Source organism: Vulpes vulpes, chromosome 3 (genome assembly GCF_048418805.1).
Source record: "Vulpes vulpes isolate BD-2025 chromosome 3, VulVul3, whole genome shotgun sequence".
Taxonomy (NCBI): domain Eukaryota; kingdom Metazoa; phylum Chordata; class Mammalia; order Carnivora; family Canidae; genus Vulpes; species Vulpes vulpes.
Window position 1 is genome coordinate 17,851,714 of NC_132782.1, and position 25,708 is coordinate 17,877,421.

The window sequence follows — 25,708 nt, forward strand, 5'->3', positions numbered from 1 at the left end:
CTAAATATTTTTAGATTCTTAACATCTCTTCCTTGCTTTGTCCCTGTCAACTACTTGGGGGACCTTGGGTCTCTCTTGGCCATCATCTATTTGTTTAGATGAATTCTTTTCTTTCTTTCTTTCCTTTCTTTCTTCATTCTTTACTTTCTTTCTAAGATTTTATTTATTTATTCATGAGAGACAGAGAGAGAGAGAGAGAGAGAGGCAGAGACACAGGCAGAGGGAGAAGGAGGCTTCATGCAGGGAGCCCGATACAGGACTTGATCCCAGGACTCCAGGATCACGCCTGGGCTGAAGGTAGAGGCTCAACCACTGAGTCACCAACGTGTCCCTCTTTCTATTTGAGAGAGAGAGAGAGAGAGAGAGAGAGAGAGAGAGAGAGCATGAGTGGGAGGGAGGAGCAGGGGGAGAAGTGGGAAAAGCAGATTCCTTGCTGAGCAGGGAGCCTGATGTGGGCCTTGATTCCTGGACCCTGAGATCATGACCTGAGCCAAAGGCAGATGCTTAACCAATTGAGCCTCCTAGGTACCCCTAGATGAGTTCTTTCAAACTGAGATCCTGGGCACCAACAGGTCAGTGAGAGTGGTAGGGGGTCCTTACTCTTTTCAACATTTCACCAACCTAACAGAAATCATACATTTATTCACAATGTGGCACATGTGAGTGAGCTTAGAAGTACAGTCTGTCCCCAGTCCAGGCTTTCTATGACCAAAACCCTGGCCAAGGGCTCAACTGCAAGCTGAGTGCCTGAGCCAGAACCCAACCATGCTGCTCTCAGGTTCCTGACCCTCAGAGATTTTGTGAGATAATAATGATTTGTTGTTTTTAGCTGTCAAGGTATAGAGTAAGTTGTCACATAGTAATAGATTAGCTAATACAGATTTTGGAAATGGGATGTGGCCTTAACAAAAACAAGGAATGTGGACAAAAGACCTGAACAAGCACCTCATAAAAGAAAATGTCTAAGTGATTAATGAGCATGTGAAAAGGAGCTCGTTATTAGTCATCAGAAAAATGCATATTAAAACCACAGTGAAATACCACCACACACACACACACACACACACACACACACACATGCCAGAAAGGCTAAAATTAAACAAACTGAAAATTCCAAGTGTTGATGAGGATGTAAAGTAACTGGGATTCTCATACATCGTTGGCAGGAGTATAAAATGGTGCAACCACTTCAAAAAACTAATAAAATTAAAATAAACTTACCCCTATTGATCCAGGAAGTACAGTCCTAGATTTACACCAAAAGAAATGTCCAAGAAGAGTACACAGATGTTGTTAGCAGCTTCACTAATTATATGCCTAACCTGCAAATAACCAGGAAAATAGGTAAACAAATTGTCATCTAGGCAATGGAATATTATGCAGTAACAAAAACAGGTGAAGCATCTCTACACCAACTTGGATGAATCTCAAAAGCATCATTTTAAGCAAAAGCAGTCTATACTGCATAATTCCATTTACATGATCTTCAAAATCAGGTAAAACCAATTTGTAGTGATAAAAGGGGGTACTGGTTACCCCAGGATTATTAAATTGCATTGGAAGATAGGAGAGGACTCTTGGGGGTGATAGAAACGTTCCTTATTTTGACCTCAGGCCTAAGAACAGCCCCATGAAGGTGGAGGGTGGGGTTGAGGCCTGGCCCCTCCTGCCGACAGCCATGGGAAGGAACCATCCTGTAAGTGGGTCTTCTACCCCACACCCGCTTTCAGTTAAGTTACCTGCAGCTTTGGCCCTCATCCTGCCTGAAACCTCCAGAGGCTCTGAGACAGCACTGCCCAGGTGTGGACCGGGATGCCACTGCCTCACAGCACCCAACTGGATGTGTAAATGGTGCCTCCTGGTGGTAGAGGTGTGTATTTTGGGGATCACAGGTGTGATGGCTGGAGTTCCAACAGCCCTATTGGATCACAACTTATGGACTGAAGAGGACAGCAATAATATGAAAGGAGACTGGGTCCCCCTGATGATGAAGCACCACATTAGCCCTGGGTACCCTGTCTCCAGATCCCATTTTTGTAAAAGCAAATTAAACTTCTATCTTGTTTAAGGTTAAAAAAAAACAAAACAAAACAAAACGGTGGGGTCACACTGGGCAATACATAGATGTTTTAGCAAATGAGGGTTGCTATGACAAAATACCAGAGACTGGGTGGCTTATAAACAATAGAAATTTATTTCTCACAGTTTTGGAGGCTGAAAGTCTGAGATCAGTGTGCCAGCATGGTGATGGCCCTCTAGCAAATGGCAGACGTCCTGTGCCTTCACATGGCAGAAAGAGGCAAGGGAGCTCTTGCGTGTCTTTTATAATATATTTACCTTCATGAGTTAATCGCCTCCCAAAGACCCCACCTCTCTCTCTCTTTTTTTTTTTAAGATTTTATTTATCTATCCGAGAGAGGGGGAGGGAGGGAGAGAGAGAGAGAGGCAGAGACACAGGCAGAGGGAGAAGCAGGCTCCATGCTGGGAGCCCAACGTGGGACTCGATCCTGGGTCTCCAGGATCACACCCTGGGCCGAAGTCGGCACTAAACCGCAAAGCCACCAGGGCTGCCCAAGACCCTACCTCTCAATACCATCACCTTGGGGAATAGGTTTTAACAAATGAATTTGGGGGGATATATTCAAAACAGAGCAATGTACAAAAAATTCACAAAACCATACCCATAAGATTTGTTCACTTTACCACTATGTATAAATTACATTTCAATAATACATTGTTAAAAAAAAATTCAGTCCTTTCTGTGGTCCATAAGGGCCTAAGAATAATGTCTTTGGCTCCCTCTTTGACTTCATCTCTTGGCACTCCTCCCTCCCCTTATTCATTCTCCACACACACTAGCTTTTTTCCTGGTCCTCTAACACATCAAGCATACTGCCACCTTTGCATTGACTTTTCCCTGAATAATCTCTGCCCTCAAATATCATCCTTCATTTTATTCAGGTCTTTGGTTGTCACAGTCACAGTTCTTTGAAAAACAGCCTCAGGCATGGACTGTTAGTGCTTTATTTGGGAGGTAAATCCAACACAGCTGGTCACTCAGTGTATTTGTTTCTTAGGGCTGCTGTAACAAAGTACCACAAATGAGGTCACCTAAAACAATAGATATGCATTGTCTCACAGTTCTGGAGGCTAGAAATCCAAAATCAAGATGTTGGCAGGGCCATGGGTCCTACTGTAAGGGAGACCCTTCGTTGTCTCTTCTAGCTTCTGCTGTTTGCTGGCAAACCTTGGTGTTCATTGCCTGGTAGACACATCACTCCAACCTCTGTCTCTGTCATCACATGGCTGTCTTCTCCCTCTGTGTCTCTGCCTTTTCTTCTCTTCTTATAGGGACATCAACTGTATTGAGTTAGGGCCCACCCCAATGATCTCATTCATCTTAACTCGATTACATCTGCAAAGACCCTCTTTCCAAATAATGTACTAGGGTTAAGACTTCAAGACTTTAGGGGAACACAATATAAATTATAATACTCAGTAAGCATACAGGCTTGGTCACACAGGGTGACCTCAAACAGGCTGCACGGAGAAATCATGTACTGGAACAGTCCATCAGAGGGAAAAAGGGAGATGAAGTTTATCTGCCCAGTGTCCTCCAATCTCCCATCCCCCTGTAGTCAAAGTTCATTCAGGGGGAATTAAATCCTCTGCATTTCTGCATTTTATCCTTTAGTCCCATTGACAGTTGCTCAGGAGACAAGGCCCTGTGGTTTGGCATTTCAGCTGAGTTTGAAGAGGAATGGAAGAGGAGTCAATATATTCTAGACCTATGGCTGGTGATCCTCAGACAGGGAAACCACAGGGGTCTGCATGGAGTCTTTTAGCTGCTATGGCAGCCAAGGAAGAGCAAGTGGCTGAGGATGAGACAGGTGGTGTGTAGATGGTCCTATGCTCTGCTCAGATGTTACCTTATCGAGGAGGTCTTTTCTGACTACTTCGTATTAAATAGAAGCCCCCTTTCCAACTCTGTATTCCCTGGTTTTGCTTAATTGTCCCTCATAGAGTGTCCTTACTGGACATAGGATATATTTATGTGTGTATCTGCTTATATCTTATTTTACCCACTACAATACTCCATCCAAATAGGGCATTTGTCTGTTCCCTGCTCCTCCATCAGTGTCTAGCATAGTGCCTGGTATATTTGTAGGAGCTCAATAAGTATTTACTGACTTGAATAACTAGATAAATTAATGAATAAAGAAATGAAAAGGGCCCCATATTTACAGTTTGTTGGGAGGTAGCTGAGGGGGTGGCAGTGGGCTTATCTTAGACACAAACATGCCTATCATAAACAGATCCAGACCTAGGTTCACCTGAAGGGAAGGTTCCATTTCCAGAGTTTAAACTGTGCAACTGCGGAGTTGGTAAGGAGCTGGCCAGCATCAGGGCTATGATGTTTCTGGGCCATCAGGCAGAGGAAAGAGCTGACAGATTTAGAACCTGCCTCTTGAGAACCTAGGAGAGCTGAAAGCATGTGGTCCTCCTTGCCCTGCAGAGTCACAGTGGGCAAAGAATCCTGTTTTTGCTTCTTGACCTCTTCTTGAGCCTCCTGAGTTCTTTTCTGCCTCTAGAACTGAACTAGTACTTCTAATCCAGAAATGCCAGTAGACGTATCTTTCTCAGTAGTGTGGCACTACCATATTTTTCATGTGGAAAAATGGTGCATCTAAGCAAAAGAGTTCAACTCATTACTTTCTTGCCCAGTCAAAATTTTGTGTCTCGCTTTAAATGACATCTCACTCTTTTGCCTCCTTCAATTTTTGCATGCTCTTGGTTTAATATAATCAATAAGATTTTTAGTCCCAAACTCTCTTTTCTGTGCTTATTTTCCCAATGGAATCCACTATATAAAGTAATCTACTTTTGAAATATGTTGGAGGCCATATTGGATTGCAGATGAAAAAGAGGTTGTAACAAATGTGAGGTGGCTGTGATTCACTTGAAATTGTTTTCATGGTAATTTTCTCCATTAATGTGAAAAATGTGTATAGTAACAAAGGTAGAGATTTTCTGAGTTGGATAACATACTATGCTTCTCTTGCATACTATCAAAAAGCAACGGAAGCTTGTTATTTTACCAAAATAGATATACTCCACTAGATATAAATAGGCCTAAGACTAATGCCATGACATGGTGACATTTTCCTCACTTCAAACTATTTACCCAAGCTTGTTACTGCCACTTTACCAACCCAACTTGAAGAAGTGGCATACAGAACACTTCCACACATAAGGTGGCATTTGTTAAGGTAAGGCAGGCTTTGGCTCTGGTGGTGTTGAACCTGGTTAGTCCTTGCACCTAGTTAGACCAGAGTTACTCGGTTATCAATGATTTTCACAGTTCTTGGTTGCAGAGGAACTGTCCCTTCTGAAAACATGGCCAGGTGGAGCATTCAAGCTCTTTTACAGCCAATTCCCCCCTAAGCAAAGAGTTCATATGTTAAATGAACTAATACAAATAACTACTAGTTTTCTTTATAAAGGTCAGTATGCTTCTCTAGAATATAATTTTACTCCTAGAGCAAGAGATTCTTCTTCTCTTTTAGGACTTGCTTCCATAACTAAGTCATAAATTTTAACTCTCAATATTTTTTTCAAGAAGATTCATTTTAACTTTGTCTTTTGACTACATAATTTACCTTTCTGTAAAACAGAAGACTATTACTACACACAGCCTCTTTGTAGGGGGCATAAAAACTGACGACTTACAAAAAAAAAAAAAAAACTGACGACTTAAAATTTTACGTTAGTTCATTATGAATCTGGAAATTGGAAGGCAGTCACTAGACAATCCCAAGCCTGTTTTTTGGTAATATTTTGTTGTTTACTTTAATTCCAGTGCCCCAAACTGGATATATCTAAAGTGCAATTAAAACTACCTAGCTAATTCCTCACTAATTGGCTCTTACATTCCCTAGTGATATGAATACCAAAAAACAAACAATTCTGCTTCTTAAACTCACAGAGAAGCCTAATATCAAAGGTTTTAAATATGGGTCATTTGTGACTTTGCCTTATCAATAAAATTTTTATGTTATCATAACCAAAATATTAGCCACTTTTCTATCCTCTCCTATTGTTCAAGATTTTAATCCAAATATACTACCTCAAATTGACAAGTCTTCAAAGTTTTAAATCAAGACCACAAAGTTTATTATAACCCAAAAATTGGGCCTCTCCTAATCAGCTATTTTTAATTATGCATTTCTTCTTCAGAAAGCCTAAGAGACCATGTGAGCTACACTTTCCTAATGACTGTGGTATTCCTTACAACTCCCAGGTGAATAGTTCTGCCTGTAAAAGGCAATTGTGTTGGTTGAGTAGGCACTAATTTTGAAAGTATGGAAAAGGAAGTTGGCTTGATTCAATTTTCACTAGCCTGTCACAGATGCTAACTTCAAGTTTCCTCTGAGGCAAAAAAATAAGATAGATATGAAATTTCAGAGTCATGTTTTATGAGTCTACAACTTCTCATTGCATGAGGAAATAAAAGTGTCCAAAAAGTGAGAACTGAAGGAATATTTCATAAGGAGTATTTTCTTGGTGAGAACTGTGCTAGGACTCCTACCGCCAAGGGTAGGGAAAGGAAGGACTTCAATAGGCCACTCAGATAACAGTTCTCTGAAGTCAAGAGCATGGAGGATTCATTTTTTGACTCTAGCCCTGGAATCTGCAGACCAAGAGGAAAGGATTTGTGAACTTCTTGTCAATGGGGGCTAAGTGCTTTAGCTAGGATTGGTCTGTGCTGTCAGAGTTTACTGTGGCAAAACAGGCACAGCTGTTTCTATGGACCAGATGTGAGACACACGAGAATCATCCTGTAGCTCCTATAAGTCCTGTTCAAGAAGACAGCTGAGGTATGAGTGGAGGATAAATTGGGACTCTTACAGAAAGAGGCAATTTGGGGGTGACCTCAGGAAAGCCAGGTCTGGATGTGGAGAAGATGGGCAAAAGGGTGGCACTTGCCTATGTTGAAGGCCCAGCAAGAAGGCTACCCAGGAATATATGAAAACACCCATGAGAGAAAGAGCTGGCTTGATAGACTCGGCAAGCCTGGAAAACGTGATGCCAACTATCACAGCCAAGGAAGAACTTTCCTGCTCTCCTTTTCTCTCCTCCCTTACCCACTCCTTTGATTCTAAAAGGGTAAAATCCAGCAGGTATTAAGTAGGGGCACAATGAACAAGGAAATAAGAAGCTGTCCATATCCTCTTTCCTAAAGGCTGGAAGCTGCCTGCAACCAACTCTAGATGGGGAGGGAGAAGGAATTCTCTTTGAATAAAGATAGAAGTATTTAGTAATATATTGGTTTGGACATTCTAATAGAAAAACTGTGGTACTTTCTATGATCTATAAGTGACCAAAAAGCTATCACCAGTGGCAGGGATAGAATTACAAAAACAGATGCCTAGGCCCTTTAGTATAACAGATCTCAATTGATTGTCACCAGGTTCCCATGAAATGCAGAGGGCGGATGCTTTTTAACTGCATCATACAGAAATTAATAATCACACCAATAGCTAAGAGTTACTGAGCTTGCACTATATGCCTGGAACTTACGCTAAATTTCCTGTAACTATCATATGCGTGTGTAACTATCAATGTCTCCACTTTACAGATGATGAACCAGGGCCTTAGACTAGGTAATTCATGTAAGGTCAAAGAGTAGAGAATGGAGCTGCAACTTAATCTTGACCGTCTCTCAAATTCCTAACTTTGAACCTCTGCTGAGATGAACAAAATGGAACTTGGACATTAAGTAACTCACTCAAAATTCTACAAGTAGTAGTAATTGTCATTAACAGACTTGGGTTTTATAACTTACCCTCATCTCATTGGAGCTCTTCTGTGAAGATCTCAACTGTCTCATAGAGAAGACATTCACTAACCTATGGAAGGCGATTAAAAGATATTTTTGGCCAATGAAAAAACAAGCTTCAAAGGAAGATACTTTAAGTAAAATTATATCTATACATTATTTTGTAGCTATTAAATGTTTTGATGAGGATATTTTTAAACATGTAAAGCACTTTTCTCTTCCAAGTAGAAAAAAAATAGTCTATAAAATATTAACGCTTTCAAGGTTTGTAGGAATGCAGGTATCTATATCTATACATATATTGATCCTTGAAAAACAGGAGTTTGAACTGCAGGCAGTCAGTCCACTTATACGAGGATTTATTTTGATAAGTATGGGCAATACAGTAAATGTACCTTCTCTTCCTTATGATCTCTTTTTTTTAAAGATATTTTGAGAGTGTCTGCATGTGCAGGGGGGAGGGGCAGAGGGAGAGAGAGAGAGGAGATCATAAGCAGATCCTACACTGAATGTGGAGCGGGAAGCAGGGCTTATATCAAGACCCCCAAGATTAGGACCCTGGCTGAAACCAAAAGTCAGATACCAAACTGCGCCCCACAGGCCTCCATTCCTTATGATCTTAATAACTTTTTTTTCCTCTAACTTACTTTACTGTAAGAATATAGTGCACAATACGTATACACAGTGTGGGTTAGCTGACTATTATTGATGAGGTTTATGGTTAACAGTAGATTACGAGTTATATGTAAATTTAACTGCACAGAGGTGGAGGTGGGGGGAGGCAGGGATGCGACAGTGGAGGTGTGTGTGTCTGTGCCCCTAAGACCGGTGAGGTTCAAGGGTCAACTGTATTCATAATTGAATGTAAGTAGCTACTTATATGCATGTTTTAATGAGTATGTATATTATTGTATCTTTTTAAAATTAGAAGATTTAGAATAAATTGCTCTAAAGTATTAGAGATAAACTATCACTTCTAGGTGGTGGAATTATGGGTAACTTTTACTTCATCTCCTGTAGTTTTATTTTTCTCCAAAAGATCAATACATGTTCTTTTTATTTCTCCTGTCAGATAGGTTTATTATTTTTTGATTACTATTTACTTTTTCAGTTTTATTTGAGATATAATTTGCATATCACAAAATTCACTCATTTTAAATATACTATTCAATAAATGGCGTTAAATTTACAGAGTTGTGCATCCATCACCAGGAGCCATTTTAGCACATTTCCAACCTTCCAAAAAGATTTCTTGGGCCCATTTGTAGTCACTCTCCATTCCCACCCTCCAGACATAGGAAAAGCCTCATCTACTTTCTGTCTCTATAGACTTATGTTTTCTAGACATTTTACCTAAATGGAATCACACAATATGTGATCTGTTTTTAGTCTGGCTTGATTTACATTCTTTTAAAGAAAGGAAGAGAATAAATATTCTCTGGTTCTTTGCCGTTCCCATCAAAACCAAAGACAATTTCTTATTTTCTTTCTCTTCTAATAGGATAATGATGCAACAGCCTCTTTACTTCTGTAATTCTTGACCAGTAATCAAATCCCTTTTAGACCACAAGAGTAATTTGTAAAACAGTGAACTTACTTCTGACATTTCAAGGGTCTCTTCTATCCTTCTTCCTCACAAAAATTATAATCATTTTGTTCTTATCACCTGGGCAGTCATTTTTAAAAGATTTTATTTATTCATTTGACAGAGACACACACAGAGAGAGAGAGCACAAGCAGGTGGAAGCAGCAGAGGTAGAAGTCAGTTCCCCGATGAGCAAGGAGCACCCTGGGATCATGACCTGAGCCAAAGGCAGTCGCTTAACTGACTGAGGTGCCCCTGGGCAGTCACTTTTGACTTCTACTCTCATTCTTTTGACCAAACCAGTGACTCCATCTCTGAATTGCAAGGGCTTTAGAACCAGACAAATCCAAATCTAGATCAGGAATCCCCAGTCCAGTAGCTGGGCTCTTCAGAACAAACTTATCAACTTTTCCTGAGGCTTAGTGTCCTTGTGCTAGTGATATACTGGAGTTCCTGGTACCTACCACTACAGCTGAATGGGGACATGTGAGAGTTTGGGCCAAGTTAATGATCACTGTTGCTCCATTGAAAGGATATTCTTTTTTTTTTTTCCCCCAAGATCGTGAATCCGTGAAAGGATATTCTTTAAATAATTCTTCAACTTCTATTTTGGGGAAGGGCAAAGTCTCCATAGAGCAAAACAGATTCCTTGTGGTTCATTAGGCCTATGCTCCCTAGAACACACATTAGACTCCTTGAGCTCTCACTCTCACTCCCACTTCAGTAGCTCATCAATGTCTTCCTTGCAGCTCAATCAACACTCTCCCTGAAAGTACTGATAAATATAGTTTTCTCTGTTTCACTACATTTTCAAAGACATTTGTCCCTTTTTGTGGAGTAGTGCCCTGGGCAGCTGTCCTTCTGGCTTGGCTTCGTAGAATGTTCTAAAGATTAAATGAGTACTGTGCATAGCATCTAACACTTGGTGGATATTCAATAAATGGTGACTATTATTAGTATTATGGCCAAAAACTACGTCAACTTAGAGCCTCTGGTAATGACATGTCATAAGAAGTCATTTTCCCCTTTAGCTCCCTACCTATAAGTATTCTCTGAGTAAAGGCATTTTAAGAAAGCATTTGGTAACCTTGAAATGTTCTCAAGAGCTCTTTATAAATGAATCTTCATAAATACAGGAAACCCATTTCCTCCTTCATACTTCTATCATTAAAAAAGCAACAACAGAAATACCTTTGGTACTCTCTGTATAGTATAACATTTTAAATGTCACTTACCTAAAACGTGATAGAAATGAACAGGATGGAGGTCAACTGGGGACAAGCCTGGAGCAGGGAGGTGTTGCTGAGGCAATAGGCTGGCAGGTCTGAAATCAGATCCTGGCTATAGAACAGAGGGGAAAACGGCAAATTCTTTGGAGGAGTTTTATTAGGATAAAAGCATTCCAGAATGCACCTGCTGTTTCATTTTCCAGGCTCCTTGCACTTCCTCTGAGTGAGGGTAGGGCAGGGGAGAGAGAGAGAGAGAGAGAGAGAAGCCAGATTGAGGTTAGCAGGGCCACGTCTCTTGCCCCATTCTCTCTCCCTATCTGCACACCATAAATATAAACAGTGTTTGGCAGTGGTCCAAAAGATTTAACTTGTGCCCAAATTCCTAAAATAATGGAGCTTAATTTGATTTTTGGCAGAACAGAACGAAACGACTTCTAGGCATAACGTTGGTTGTGCATTCCGACCAGAGACAGGCCAAAGTGCCCTGCGGGGTCAACCATGCACCCTCGCCCACAGGCCTTGGGAGCTTGCCCCCCGCCCCGCCCCCCCCAGGCCCCAACCCTCGCTTCTGCACGTAGCTCCACTGCTCCCCGTTCTGAACTGTCCCCTGGTCCTGCCCGCTGCGGGGAGGGGACGGGGGGGGGGGGGGGGACCCTGCGTGGCCGCTCACCTGCGACAGGTGGCCGCCTTGCCTTGCGGCGACCTGGATCGCCCTCCTGGCCCCCGGGCCTCAGAAGCATGGACAGGGACGGAGGGCAGGCGCCGCGGGGGTGGCTGTGCGAGGGGGCGGGGGTGGCTGTGCTGTGTGTGTTGAGACATTCAATGAGGTTACACAGGTAGAGCACGCTGCATAGCGTCTAACTCGGTGGATGTTCAATAAATGGTGACTGTTATTGGCATTACGGCCCAAAACCGTGTCGGCGTAGAGCCCCTGGTAACGACACGTCATAGGAAGTCCTTTCCCCTTTAGGTCCCACCCAGAAGCATCCTCTGGGTAAAGGCACGCGTGGGTCCCGGCGTCGCGCAGGTGAAGGACGCCCAAGCAGGTGCTGGGGTCAAGGCCAGAGCCCGGCCTGCCCGCGCCCTGCCCGCGCCCCTGCCCCCCCCCCCCCAGCCGCAGGCCTCCGCCTTCCCCCGCCCCGGCCCGGCCCCCCCCGCCCCGCTCCTCCACGGGGACACCCCGGCAAGCGGAGCAAGAACCGCAAGTTTTGACAACCGCTGAGGGAGACCAGTGGGTCTCTAAGGAAACCCGGAGGCAGCAGCCATTTTAGGGCATTCGCCGTAGGAAGAATCTGTGCACCGACAGGGCAGCCCCCGTCCGCGCTCCGGGGCCCAGGCCGGGGCGGCCACCTGTCGCAGGTGCGCGGCCACGCAGGGCCCTCCCGCAGCCCCCCCCCCCCCCCGGGAGCGCAGGGCGGGGCGGGCGGGCGCGCGGCTCCGGGTCCCCGCGTCCCGCCCCCGGGTCCCCCCCCCCCGAGGCCCGGGAAGCGCCGGGAGGGCGGGACGTCGCCGCAGCCGCGCGGTGCGAGGCGGCCCGGGAGGAGCGGGTCCGCGGAGGCGGAGGCGGAGCGAGCGCGGGAGGTCGCCGCAGCCGGGACGCCGCTGCCCAACATGGTCGCTGCGCACGCCGCCCATTCTTCCTCGTCCGCCGAGTGGATCGCCTGCCTGGATAAAAGGTAGCTCGCCGGGACCCGCGCCCCGCCCCGGCCCCGCCGCCCCTCGCCTGCGCAGCCCGCCCGGTCCGCGCGGGGACGGCGGCTGGGGACGGGGACGGGGACGGGGGCTGGGGCTGGGGACCGGGGCTGGGGGCAGCGGGCCCGCGCCGCCCGTGGGCGCCCCCCGCACCGGACTCTTCCACGTGGTGGGGAAACGGCAGCGCCCGGGTGTGCACGCGGCGCCCCGCGCCCCGGCCCCGCGCCCCCCGCAGCCCCGGCCGCGCCCCCCACGCTCCGGCCCCGCAACCCTCCACCCTCCCGGCGCTCCCGCCCCGGCCCCCCCGCGGCGCTCCCCCCACCCACTGGCGCCCCGGCCCCGCGCCCCCCACTCCCACCCCCGCCCCCCTGCTCCCCCCCCCCCCCGGCCTCCTCCCCCTTCCCCGCTCGGGGCCGTGCGGACCCAGGCTGGCCGTCCTCCGAGGTCCCGCGCGGGGGCGGGGGCGGGGGGGGCGGGCGACTCCGTCCCTGGCTGAGACCCCGCGGCCGCCTCCCGAGGGCCGCGCCAGGAAGGTCACGCGGGACCCCGCCTTCCCCCAGTACCCGTCCTCCGGGGGACGGACCCTTATTTAAAAAAAAAAAAAAAAGGGGGGGGGGAACCCTGCCGCCGTGTAACTCCGAGGACAGCGCGGTGGGAGGGGGTGTCCCGGGGACCGCGGGCCGCGGGCGTCTCCAGGCCCCCGCACCCTGACGCTGCGTTGGCCCGGGTGCGGGTGCGGGTGCGGGTGCGGGTGCGGGGCTCAGCGGCGAGCACCGCCCGGTGTGTGAGCAGTTACGCCTGATGACCCCGGTTAAAAGGCGATGATGCGTCTGGACTTTTAAGAACCGAGCGAGGGACGGTGCAGAGCGAACTGCCTCTGGGTTCTTGAGTTCGACGCGGCAGGGCGGGGGTTCACGTCTTGCAGCTCTGCTGACAGCTCTAGTTTGCATTTGCGTGAAATATTTTGGGCCCTGCCATATTGAAATTTTTACGATTAAGCAGATTCGTAACCAGATCAAACTTGAAAATCTTCAGGGTGACATACTGGGAATATTTTACTATTAGAGGCCTTTGTGGGAAAAAATTAAGTAATTTGAGGAAAGCTAAATGTGGCTCATTTGAGAAATTAATATATCTGAGAAATAATCTTTACTTTCAATTACCACGCAGTGGCAAGATTTTTTTTTTTTTTTTTTTTTGGCAGGCAGTGCCCTATTTACTCGAAAATGATATGTACCAATATTAGAAGAATTGCTTGCAATAAATAGGAAAAGAATTGAAGTGATGGTTAAATCATACAGAATTATGTAGAGGAACTAAGGGCATATTTAAGTGAAGAGTCTGCTAATGTGATAAGTAATCTAAATTTAATAGTTTAGGAAAGATGAATTATAAAAGAAGAGAAAAATCAAGCTCTTGTACTTGACCTAAAAATAGTAGTGCTTCCGCATGAGTGAATTTTTTTAGATAATAGATTACATATTTCTATTTTCAGAAATGCATGGCATGCCATTTTTTGAACAGTCAGTAATTCACTGGAAATCCTTTAGTCAATAAGTACTTATGGCAAAATCATAGAGCAATACTAACACAAGTGGGGTATATTTGACTCGGTCTTTTCATAATGTGTATCTGCCCAAATGATTTTGTTTGAAATGTATTTTTTGAACATAGAGCCACAATCTAATGCCACCATTCATAATTGGGAAAAAAAAAATCTACCAGAGGTGGGACTAAAAAGGCCTCCACAGACAGAACATAAAGACTCCTAACTCTGGGAAATGAGCTAGGGGTGCTGGAAGGGGAGGAGGGCGGGGGGGTGGGGGTGAGTGGGTGACGGGCACTGAGGCGGACACTTGACGGGATGAGCACTGGGTGTTATTCTGTATGTTGGTAAATTGAACACCAATAAAAAATTAATTTATTAAAAAATAATAATAAATAAAAATAAATAAAAAGGCCTCCACAAATACTGAGTGTAGCATTCATGGAGTACAGGAAAGTGGATAGATCAAGAAGTCAAGGGTCTTAGGACCAGAGCTGTCACCAGCTCCCATCTCGGAGATGTGACTTTTATTTCCTTGAGGTCTGAGAAAGGAGGATAGAACTATCTGTCTTACCAAGATGTAGTGAACCAAACAACAACAAATGGTGAAAGTACTTTGAAAACTGTGAAGTACCATGTAAATACTTTATTTCTTGGTGTTACGATAACATGGCCTTTTCTGCAGTGTTGACCCTAGAATTCCTTTGAAGAACAGTTTAGTAGTGGCAATCTCATTGTAAGAGGGCCATGGAGGACTTGTTTTGAAGTTGCATTTTTACTTAAATTGTCTTTTAATTTTGTGAGGGAGGAGGAAAGAAAATTAAGGGTGCTGATGGAAGTTAGGACACTGCCCTCAGGATTTCTGACAAATGCAATCTTGATACCTGGTTCCAGGTACTGTGTCGGGCACTGGGGATGCATGAGGTGAGGGAGGGCAAAAAAAAAAAAAAAAAAAAATGCTCTCAACTTGGAGGATGGATGGTGGAGGTGGGACAGCTACATGAACAACTAACCGCAATGCAAATGATAAGTGCTTTAATGGAGATGTATGAAATCTTTGGGAATGCAAAAGAGAGAGTCATCAGCTGTGTTTGGCTGAGATGCTTCCCACAGGTTCTTGCCTGGACCTTGAAGGTTGAAGGAGATTTTATCAGGCAAAGAATTTGGGGAGGGCGTGCCAAGCAAAGGGAGCAATGTGAAAAACAGACACACAGGTGTGGCATATAAATATGCTAATTTCTTCCCAACCACAGATGCCCCTTGTGACCAAATCTAGAGCATAGGAATGTATGCTCTATTTTTCTAAAACTTTCAATTACAGACATTTTGAAGCCTAAAACATACCAAAAAAAAAAAAAAAAAAAAAAAGAGAGAGAATGGCATAGTGAACTCATATGTACTACTTGGGGATATGGTGCTGGGACCTTTTCCGTAGCTGCAAAATGTAGTTTAGGTATATGCATCATGCAAGTGGCACCTGATGTAGACAGCTAGAAAAAGAGGAACCCCGGGGATTGGAAATAAAATGACAGGTTGAAGTAGAAAGTCCATGAGTAAAGAAGTACACAATACAAGTTGAAACAAACAAAACAAGGAAAATAAAGCCTTTGAAGTGTTCTATAGGCATGCCTAGAAAGTTGTCGTAGACAGGAAATGCTATATAAACTTGCATGTGGGGAGGGGATTGAAAAATATATAGAAATGTAGATTAGGTTAAAGAAAGAAAATTCAAAGTTTTTCATGTATCAGGTGTCCAAGTTCTTGGACTGTAGTAGTACTGAGGAGATGAGATTGTACAAATACTAATCTTAGAATCAGAAAGACATTGAACATTTAGATAAAAAAACCTTGAAGGCCAGCCCCGGTGGCCCAACGGTTTAGCGCCACCTTTAGCCTAGGGCGTGATCCTGAAGACCCGGGATGGAGTCCCACATCAGGCTCCCTGCATGGAGCCTGCTTCTCCCTCTGCCTCTCTCTCTCTCTCTCTCTCTCTCTCTCTCTCTCTCCCTCTCATAAAGAAATAAATAAAATCTTAAAAAAAAAAAGACATTGAAAAAAGTCTCAGCCGACATTGTTAAAGCAAAACAAACTTACCACTATTTCATCAATCTCACAATTTTTTTCTAAGCAGGGGCAGTAATTAGAAATGTATTACATGGTACCCACTGCTTGGGATTTAGGATATGTAAAATATATTTGTGTGTGTGTGTGCATGTGTGTCTTTGTGTGTGTGCTGATCGTTGTTTAATTTTTGTGAAAATACCATTCATGTAAGAATTTAAGTTTGCCACCTATGAATTTAAAACCCATTTATAGGTCATAATTCTCATGGTTGGTGAGGCAGTATTTTGAAGATACCACACACATTCACATATGTATGGTGAATCACTGCTGGTATTCATCACTGTGGAGCAGGGGCCAGATCCACCAGCTGCTAGTGTGTCTCCTGAGCTAAGAATGGTTTTTACTTTTCTGAATGGTTGGAAATAAACCAAAAAAAGAGTACTGTTTTGTGACCCATTACATTTATATAATTCAAATTTCAATGTCCATAAACAAAGTTTTATTGGATCACAGCCATATTCGTTTGGTTATTATATGTTGTCCACAGCTGCTTTCACACTGCGCTGGCAGAAATGAGGTAATGGAGATGGTGTGGCCTACAGAGTTTAAGTATTACTGTGTGGATCTTTGAAGAAAACGTTTGCCATGTCCCATTACAGATGAAAGAATCTGGCTGATTGACAGAGAAACCACTGGAGATGAGGGAAATTGTCTTCATCTGGGAAGGAGTTCAAAATATTTGGTTTCTCATTCTTGAGTTAGAAGTGTAGCTTGGAGGGACATCCTCAGTTGATGGGCTTATTTGAGGATCACTGGTGATCACAGGCTAAGGCAGAAAATGAAGTTAATACAATATGGATGTGTAAAAAAAGATTGTCGTCTTTCAAAGCAGCTGAGGAATTTTTAAAATTATTGATATTTCATTTAAAAAATGCTTCTTATACAGTGTCATTGCATCTGGCTTAATCTTCAAATAGATGTCGAGTTAACTATATTGATGTGATTGAATGAAAGTGAAAGAAATCAAGGAAGAAATTTGTTAAAAACCAAAATGCTTTGAGGCAGACATGGTGAAGAGGATGACTCAGAATCAAAGAAGCCTCAGACTGGGCCCCACCCTACAGGAATACTGAAGATCAAAGAAGCATTCAGAGCAGAAGGCTGTCACTGGGGAAGGCTGGTGTGGACCCAGACCCAGGCATGTCCCAGGGGGATATTACCCTGGTGAATTCTCAGGGTTCAGGCCTGGTCTTGCAACCTCAAATTCTTGGTTTGTCAGCCCATCAAGAATTAATACTTTTTTTTAGGGGCATATACAAAAGCACCAAACTCTCAGAGACTGTAAAACCAGAGAGACAGTTCATTAATTTAAAAATAAGATCAGAGGAGCGGACACTCACATCCTTTGGCTGATGTACTCCTTCTCTAGGCAAGCTGTGTGGGAGACTTATTGCCATTTATTACCAGAAGCCCATGTTTTACATTTATAGTGAAAAGCAAAGCTGCCAGGATATCAGGACACTTAAAACTTCTGGCCAGTTCGCTCTCTTCCTAGAATGACAGAGCCTGGGAATTGAATTATAATCAGAAGATAGTTCTGGGAATCCTTCAGGACAGCTTGATTGTCACCTCTCCGTTAGATGACCATTACATGTGCTCCCACAGCACACTTTGTCCAACACTGTAGTATCACAATCAGATTCCATCACAATTTCCTATTTACTTCTTTTGCATCCCTTGATGCCAGATTTTTTATTTTATTCATCATTTTATCTTCAGTTTCACTGCAGCACCCTGACTGTAGAAGGTGCTTATGAGATGAAGGTGAGATGGCCAGATGCATCCTCCTCCTCAGGAATGGAGTGGTCTCTGCAGCCTTGCAAGTAAGTCCTTGCACTGGCCTCCCCCTTTGCCTTCTAAAAGGCTTGAATGGGCACCATAAAATCTCTCTTTGCTGTTCTTTTGTGTTTTCTTGGCTGATGTGACTACTTTTTTTTTAAATGACATTGCATAACTCTATTCTGATCTATTATAGAAAAAGGTTATTATGGAAAATTTCAAATTAGACAAAAAAAGAAGAGAGAACAGTATGTTTCTCTTATACAGACCACCCCCTAACAATTATGAACTGACAGTCAATCTTGTTTTATTAATCCCTTTATTCATACCCCACTACCCCCAGGGTTATTTTGGTGCAAGTCCCAGAACATAATATTATTTCATCTATACATATTTTAGTATATATCTAAAAGGTAAGGACTCTTTATAAAGAAAACAATACCATTATCACACATTAAAAAATATGACATTATTTCCCTAATATAATCAAATATCTAGTCAGTGTTCAAATTTCCCCATAACTTTTTCTTTCTTGCAATTTGTTTCTATTAGGGTCCAGGTCAGTTCTATTTAGTTGATCATGTCTCTAAGTCTTTTTTAATCTCTGGGATCTTTCTGTTTCTTCCATATGGTAACTTTGTTGTAGAAACTGATTTTTTTTTAAAGTCTGAATTTTAATTATGCCCCCATGCTGTCTTCTAATAAGTCCCTTTGTTCCCTGTATACCCTATAAATTGGCATTTGGGTCTAGAGCTTGGTTGGATTTAGATACGATTTTCTGGCAACAGTACTTCACAGAAGTATTACGTAGTTGCATCATGAGGCACATAATGTCAAGTGATTACTTTTTGTGATGTTAGTGATATATTGTCTTTAAAGTTTAATGCTTGGTGACTATCTTATTTGCAACTTATTGAGAACATGACATACATATGTGAAGCAACGGGAGGACAACACAACCTATTATGTAATCATGGTTAAATTCTGTGATACTGATTCTATCTGCTGTAGGATTTTCAGAAAGGAAAGGGTCAGTCAGAGCTGGACTCAGACTGGAGGCATGAGATGCATGGGGTGCCCATGGAGTAGTGGGCCTGGAGAAGGATGCCTAGGGTCTATCACACCCTTGGCCCTGCAGCCTGGTCTCCTGAACAGAGCCTGGGAGCACAAAAGAGTCTTCAGAGGAAGAGTGGTGCTCAGCAAAGCAAATTCTGCCTCCTTGTCTTAGTTTGTATTTCTCCAGATAGACTCTGGCTATTCTGATGAATGCAGGAATGGCAGATTCCTTTTAGTTCAAATTTCCTATTAATTTTCTACGAATTTTTTAAGATTGAATAGCCTTTTCATAGTAGCTGCTTATTTTCCTGGACCACCTTTCCAACCTAAGGCAGCTAGTTTTCCTTTAGTCAGACTTAAATCCATCTTTATGCATCTTGAACAGTGGCAGTGAAGAGTGAATTTTCCCTCCAGTACTTCCAGTTCACAGATGAGGGAAAGAGAAAGGGAGAGGAGAGACCTCCTTAGGAGTAGAGAGACTGTGGAAAGAGAAAGAGGACAGAAGTAAGTAGGTGGGGAGGAGGACAGAGAAAGACCCAAACAGAAAAGCAAACAATCTGACTGGAATGGAGGCACCTAGCTACCATGTTTACTCAGCTGTATCTATGTAATCCATTTGCTTCCCCTACACAAAAAGAGAAACAAAGTGCTTTTACTACCCTCTTTTCTCTTCATACATGCTCTTTCCTGGAATACCTTTCCATTTCCTGTGCTTTGAATATGTAGATTACTTAAACCCTGTATCCTCGGTTTATCTTCCAGACCAGAGGCTTTTTTTTTTTTTTTTGGTCTCTTCATTGGATAGTTTTTCTTCACCTACCTCTACTATAGAGTTGGGAAAACAAAATTCTTACCTTCTAGGGCACCTTAGAGGCTAGGTGACTCTGTGATGCAGTTCTAGCCAATGAGACATAGCAGAGTTCTACTGGTGGCTCTTAGGAAAGATTTTGCTTTACTGATGAAAGACAAATGTATTTGCTCCCCCCATTCTTCTTTCTGTCTGGAAGTACGACCTGAGGCCTGGGACTTTGGCTATATATTGTAATCCCAGAAGAAAGAACCAGGAGAAACACAATTCTGACTTTGTTCAGCTACTAAATTTAGAGTAATCATTGCCTACCTTTAGATTTTTGGTTTTGTGAGGAAACAAAATCCTATTTTTTAGAAACTACTTTTTGTTAGGTTTGCTATTATGGCTGTCAAAACTATGCCTAACCTAACAAGTTGGTATTCAGTTTGTCTAAAACTGACTTCATCTTCCTTAACCTTCCTCTCCATTAGTTTCTCCTCTATACTCCTATTTTATTGAAACTACTCTAATTCTCAAAACTTTGACCTTTCCTATGTCCCTTTTTACTACTAACCAGTCACCAATTCTTTTCTTGGCCTTTATATTCTATTGCATTATTTCAGGGCCTTACCATCTGGATCTGGATCCTCTCACTGTTTCCTTCTTCCAGTCTGGAACATGTGATATATTCAAATAAGTTTTGTTTTAGGGTCAGCCAGACCTGGATTCAAATTCTGTCACTTTCGTCCTTAGCCATATCATCTTGGCAAAGCTATTAATCGTTTTGAACCTCTATTTCCAAATCATCAAATGAGACTACGAAGACCAAGTATATGGTTCTGTTGAGGTTTGTGGGCTAAAGCAAGTATAGCTGCGTGGTCCTCTCTAAGTAGAGAGCATAGTGTAGGGGTTAAGAGTTTGTGAACCAAACTGTATTGCTTCATATTCTGGTTTTGATTTTATTACTGGTGTAACTTTGGACAAATTATTCAATCTAGTAGTTGTTTTGTAGATTCCTCGGGATTTTCTATGTAGACAATCTTGTTGTCTGTGAATACTGGCAGTTCTACTTATTCTTTCGATCTTTGTGTCTTTTATTATTTACATTTCTTGCCTTATTGCATTGGCAGGATTTCCAGGGCAAAGTGGAACAGAGATGTGAGACTGAACTTGCGTGGATCAGAAAATACTTCTTTTTCTTTTCTTTTTTCTTTCCTCTATTTTAAAAAGAAATAGCATAATATTGATGTTATTTCTTTTTTTCAAGATTTTATTTATTTATTCATGAGAGACAGAGAAAGAGAGAGAGGCAGAGACACAGGCAGAGGGAGAAGCAGGCTCCATGCAGGGAGCCTGATGTGGGACTCGATCCTAGGACTCAATCCTAGGATTCCAGGATCATGCCCTGGACCGAAGGCAGGTGCTAAACTGCTGAGCCACCCAGGGATCCCCTGATGTTATTTCTTTTTAAAATGTTTTATAGATATCATTTGGCCAGGAGTTTTCTTTGTGGAAAGCTTTTTGATGACAAATTCTGTCTTTAATAGAGAGGGCTACTCAGATTTTCTATTTCAACCTGTATTAATTTTGATAAGTTGTTTCAAGGAGTTTATCCATTTTATCTAAGTTATCAAATTTATTAGCATAGAGTTCATACTATTCTGTTATTATTCTATCAGTGATAGAATATGTAGTTCATAGAATATGTGATGATGTTCTCCATCATTTCTCATATTATTAATTTGTGTCTGCTCTTTTTTCTTAATCAGTTTTGCGAGGAGCTTCTCAATTTTGTTAACCTTTTAAAAAATCCTTTTAGTTGATTTTCTCTATTTTTTGAGAAATTCATTAATTTATGCTGCCTTCCCTTTTCATCTACTTACTTTGTGTTTAACTTGTTCTTTTTCTGGCTTCTTAAAGATGGAAATTTTTTTTTAAGGTTTTATTTATTTATTCATGAGAGACGGGGAGAGAGAGAGACAGAGAGAGACAGAGAGAGAGAGAGAGAGAGGTAGAGACATAGGCAGAGGGAAAAGCAGGCTCCATGCCGGGAGCCTGAAGTGGGACTTGATCCTGAGTCTCTGGGACCATGCCCTGAGCCAATTCAGATGCCCAGCCGCTGAGCCACCCAGGCGTCCCTTAAAGATGGAAATTTATATAATTATTTAAAATTTTTCTTTTCTAATATAGCATTAGAGCTATGATTTTTCAAGGTCAGCACAAAGAAGGAAGCACAGTTATTTCATTATTTAGTACTTACCGATGAAAACTATTTTAATAGTTTTATGAAACTATTTCATTGGTAAATAGTCATATTTCCAATACCAAGTATTGGTACCAATCTTCTAGAGGTTGAAAGGGTCAGCATTTTCCAGGATCAGCTTGATTTACTGTTCTTCTCCAGAAGAAATAGTGTTCATCCAATACTTCCAAGTCATTGCTGCTCAATTACTTATCAATAGCTCATATGTGAAAAATGATGTTTATTAAGGAGGATTTCCTGGAAAAGAAGTAATCCATCCATTTTTAAAATATCCTAAAATCTATCCTGGGATTAAATTAGTCTGTATTATTATATTGGAGTAATACTCTCGTTTAATGTCTCTTTGGCATTATTCTATCACAATATACTAAGAGCTTTATGAAACCCATTGCTGAATTCACTGTTGGGATACTGTTCATCATATTGCACAGTATCTTCTTAATGAGGTTGAAAGGGTCAGCATTTTCCAGGATCAGCTTGATTTACTGTTCTTCTCCAGAAGAAATAGTTTTCATTGGCAAATGGTGGTTGAAAACTCATGGGTTATGCCACAGAGAATGTTACATATTCTTTAGCTATTACCATGGAAACCAAGGACCATGTATTCATTGTAGTGAAAAAAATTTTTTTTAGAGAGAGAGGGTAGGGAGAGGCAGAGGGAGAAGGAAAGATCTTAAGCAGGCTCCGTGCCCAGTGCAGAGCCTAATGTGGGACTTGATCACACGATTCAGAGATCATGACTTGAGCTGAAATCAAGAGCTGGATGCTTAACCAACTGAGCCACCCAGGCTGCCCTGCAGTGAAACAATCTTAAAACGAGTAATATAATTTTCCAAAAATCCTTTCATGGAGTAAAATTGTGAAATTTAAGCATCTTAAATAGGATGAATTGCTCTGTAAGATTATTACCTATAAATTGGTTAAAAGTTCAAGAACTTCTCTTTTATCTAATTAAATGTGGAAATAAGTTTTAAAGGCCCTTAGAAAAGACTTAAATATTGGAGATACTGAAAACAAATAGATGTTGATGGAAAGTAGCTATTACTTGGAACTTAATAATTTTATTTTTTTTAAAAAAAGATTTTATTTATTTGAGAGAGAGAGAGAGAGAGAGCAAAAGAGAGCGAAGTCAGGGGAGGGGAAGAGGATAGGGATAAGCAGACTTCCCACTGAATGAGGAGCCTGATGTGAGGATTGATTCCAAGACCCTGGGATCACAACCTGAGCTGAAGGCAGATGCTTAACTGACTGAGCCATTCAGACACCCCGAAATTTTGATTATTGATATTATGCATGACATTTCAATTCTGTTTAAATCCCAAATGAAGGCATGAATGTCTTGCCTTCAGACATTCAGGTATTCAGGCTCTGACAAACTTATTCTTCTAGTCATTGATTGGTTATTTATTGAGCACATATAAAAGAGTTGAGTTCTTGAATCTTACACATTTTCTTTGTCAACTCTTTAAACAAACTTGGAATATAAGAAAGTTCTAACTTTAGCATCCCTTGTCACTCCTTTTGCCATTCCTCTACCTGTCTCCTCCTTGCCTCCTCACCTCTTCCTCTTTCCTCAACCCAAATGTGCTGTAGGAAAAAGATGATCTTAGTTTTCTACTTTCCTGCTGTTCATTCATTCAAAGATTTTACTTTCTGCTTTCCAAGTGTCATACATTCTTACTAGGGATAGATTAGTAATAAAAACTAACAATGCCTGTGACCTCATGAACTTAAATACTAAATAAGAAGACATTAAATAATTCACTTAGTCTTTAAATATGAGTATCTACCATGTGCTTGTGCATGGTAGGGATGGAGTAGCTACTACGTGCTACTGTTCCAGACGATAAGGAATACAGTGATGAAGAAAACGGGAAAAAGTAGGTGTTAATAAATGCTATGAGGCCAAAGGTAAGAGGATATGGAGTGATGGATTAAGAGGACAAACAAATCGTATGGCAATGTCAGATTGTAATAAGAGCAGCAAAGGAAAACAAAACAGAGGACAGGGGAAGAAACTCAGGCATGGTGTTATTTTACAGAGGGTGGTGAGTTCTTTCTGCAAAAGCAACATCTCATCAAAGACCTTGATTGGGGGTACCTGGGTGGCTCAGTGGTTGAGCATCTGCCTTTGGCTCAGGTCCTGATCCCAGGGTCCTGGGATCAAGTCCCTCATTGGGCACCCCCCGCAGGAAGCCTGCTTCTCCCTCTCCCTCTCTCGCTCTCTCTCATTCTGTATCTCTCATGAATAAATAAATAAAATCTTAAAAAAAAAAAAAAAAGACCTTGAATGAACTGAGAGGCCACTTAGTATGAATTTAAATTAGTGTAATCCACGCTTTATTAAATGGGCAAATGAAGTATTTTAGTGCTCATGATAAGGACACAAGCTGAATAAATACAATGCTACCCTTTTGCTTAGTAACAAGGGCTTATTTTGAGAAAGTGCCTTATATATTATATATATAGTATATTAGTGCCTATAGTAATATTACAGTATATTATACAGAAGCAAAACCTACTACGGACAAAGATAATTTCAGAACTTGGTGAAAGGGATAAATATTGAAATTTTGGTTTATCTTTTAAATATTATTATGGAAAACTATTTGAAACACTACCCACTTTAGTTGTTTTTAAATAATTTTTGAGGAAAAAGAAAACTACCTCTAGGGAACTAATGAATGTAATACAGATCAGGAAAAGTGTGATTATTTAAATGAGGTTGAAAAGATATTGTGTGTGTGCTTTTGACTGGATGTTGACAGCTGGTTGGATAGTGGAATCAATATCCCCATCCTACCAGTGGAGTTTTGGGTTTCATAGTTAGCCAGTTTAATCAGTGATGAATTTGTCTAATACCTCTGTGGGGTCAGTGTTCTCTAAAACAGGCCTCACAGATATATATACCAGAGCAAGAAAATGGTCTTGGATCCTTAGAAATCCCAACAATTCCTCATTTTGTGGATTTGTTCTCTATCTTAAACAACTTTTCTGTCATTATTGCATCATCTGCCTTTTGATAATTTTTTAAATTGAATTCTTATCATATTTTCCTTATCAACTAATGAAACGATATGGTAGTATGTAAGTTTTTTCATCTCAAAAAATTTTTTTTAAGATTTATTTATTCATGAGACACAGAGAGTCAGAGACAGAAGCAGGCTCCCTGCAGAGAGCCTAATGCAGGACTCGATCCCAGGACCCCAGGATCATGACCTGAGCAAACCACTGAGCCACCCAGGTGCCCCTCATGTCAAAAATTGAAGACAATTTGAGAATAGTCTCTGTGGTGATGCAGCACTCATTGTAAATATTCCCTGGTGGTATATAAAGATCTGATTTGTAGAGTTAGAGCTATCTAGTCCGTAACCAGGTTTTACATTTTATTTACTGAAAACAATTCAGATACTCAAAACTGGAGTCCCTGTTTAATTATCCAGATCATCAGAGCATAAAAGGGGAGCCCTCTATTGAGACAAAAAGATGGAATTACAAAAAATAGCAAGGGGATCATATAACAAGGTGGCTTCATCTATAAGGCAGACCTCTGAAGCATGGACAACCCTGGATGCCAGCGGGTTGAATGGGAGTACAATTCTATTGTGCTTTTTCATCTCCTTGTGCTGTAACTGTACATTATCAGCTTGTGAATGCGCCTTATCTTTGCCTGAATTGAATTTTACATTATCTCTGTTGCTTTATTTCCTACCTTTTCAGTACTTCATTGGATAGTTATCTTAATGGCTTTAGAGGTTCATTTTAGAACTTACCATTCAACAGATTATGGATATCAAAGTGAAA

The 25,708-nt window shown here is 42.0% G+C and overlaps 1 protein-coding gene and 1 long non-coding RNA gene across 4 annotated transcripts in view; one reads left to right on the forward strand and one right to left on the reverse strand.

Annotated features, from left to right (window-relative positions):
* The window catches only part of LOC112916405 (uncharacterized), a 188,115-nt gene extending 177,328 nt beyond the window's left edge, over nucleotides 1–10,787 (reverse strand). Inside the window, exons 1-3 of the long non-coding RNA XR_012000324.1 lie at nucleotides 10,661–10,787; nucleotides 7,847–7,910; nucleotides 1,222–1,322 (exon numbers count right to left, since the gene is read on the reverse strand). This is a non-coding gene — a long non-coding RNA (uncharacterized lncRNA). The remainder of the gene's footprint in view (nucleotides 1–1,221; nucleotides 1,323–7,846; nucleotides 7,911–10,660) is intronic.
* Nucleotides 10,788–12,137: 1,350 nt separating this feature from the next.
* Nucleotides 12,138–25,708, forward strand: part of RAPGEF4 (Rap guanine nucleotide exchange factor 4) — a 284,923-nt gene continuing 271,352 nt past the window's right edge. The window contains exon 1 of one of the 3 annotated variants that reach the window (XM_072751936.1): nucleotides 12,138–12,330. In XM_072751936.1, coding sequence (XP_072608037.1) covers nucleotides 12,266–12,330 — 65 coding nt within the window. In that variant the 5' untranslated portion in view covers nucleotides 12,138–12,265. The remainder of the gene's footprint in view (nucleotides 12,331–25,708) is intronic. The other 2 variants (XM_072751937.1, XM_072751935.1) reach the window with 2 other exon arrangements.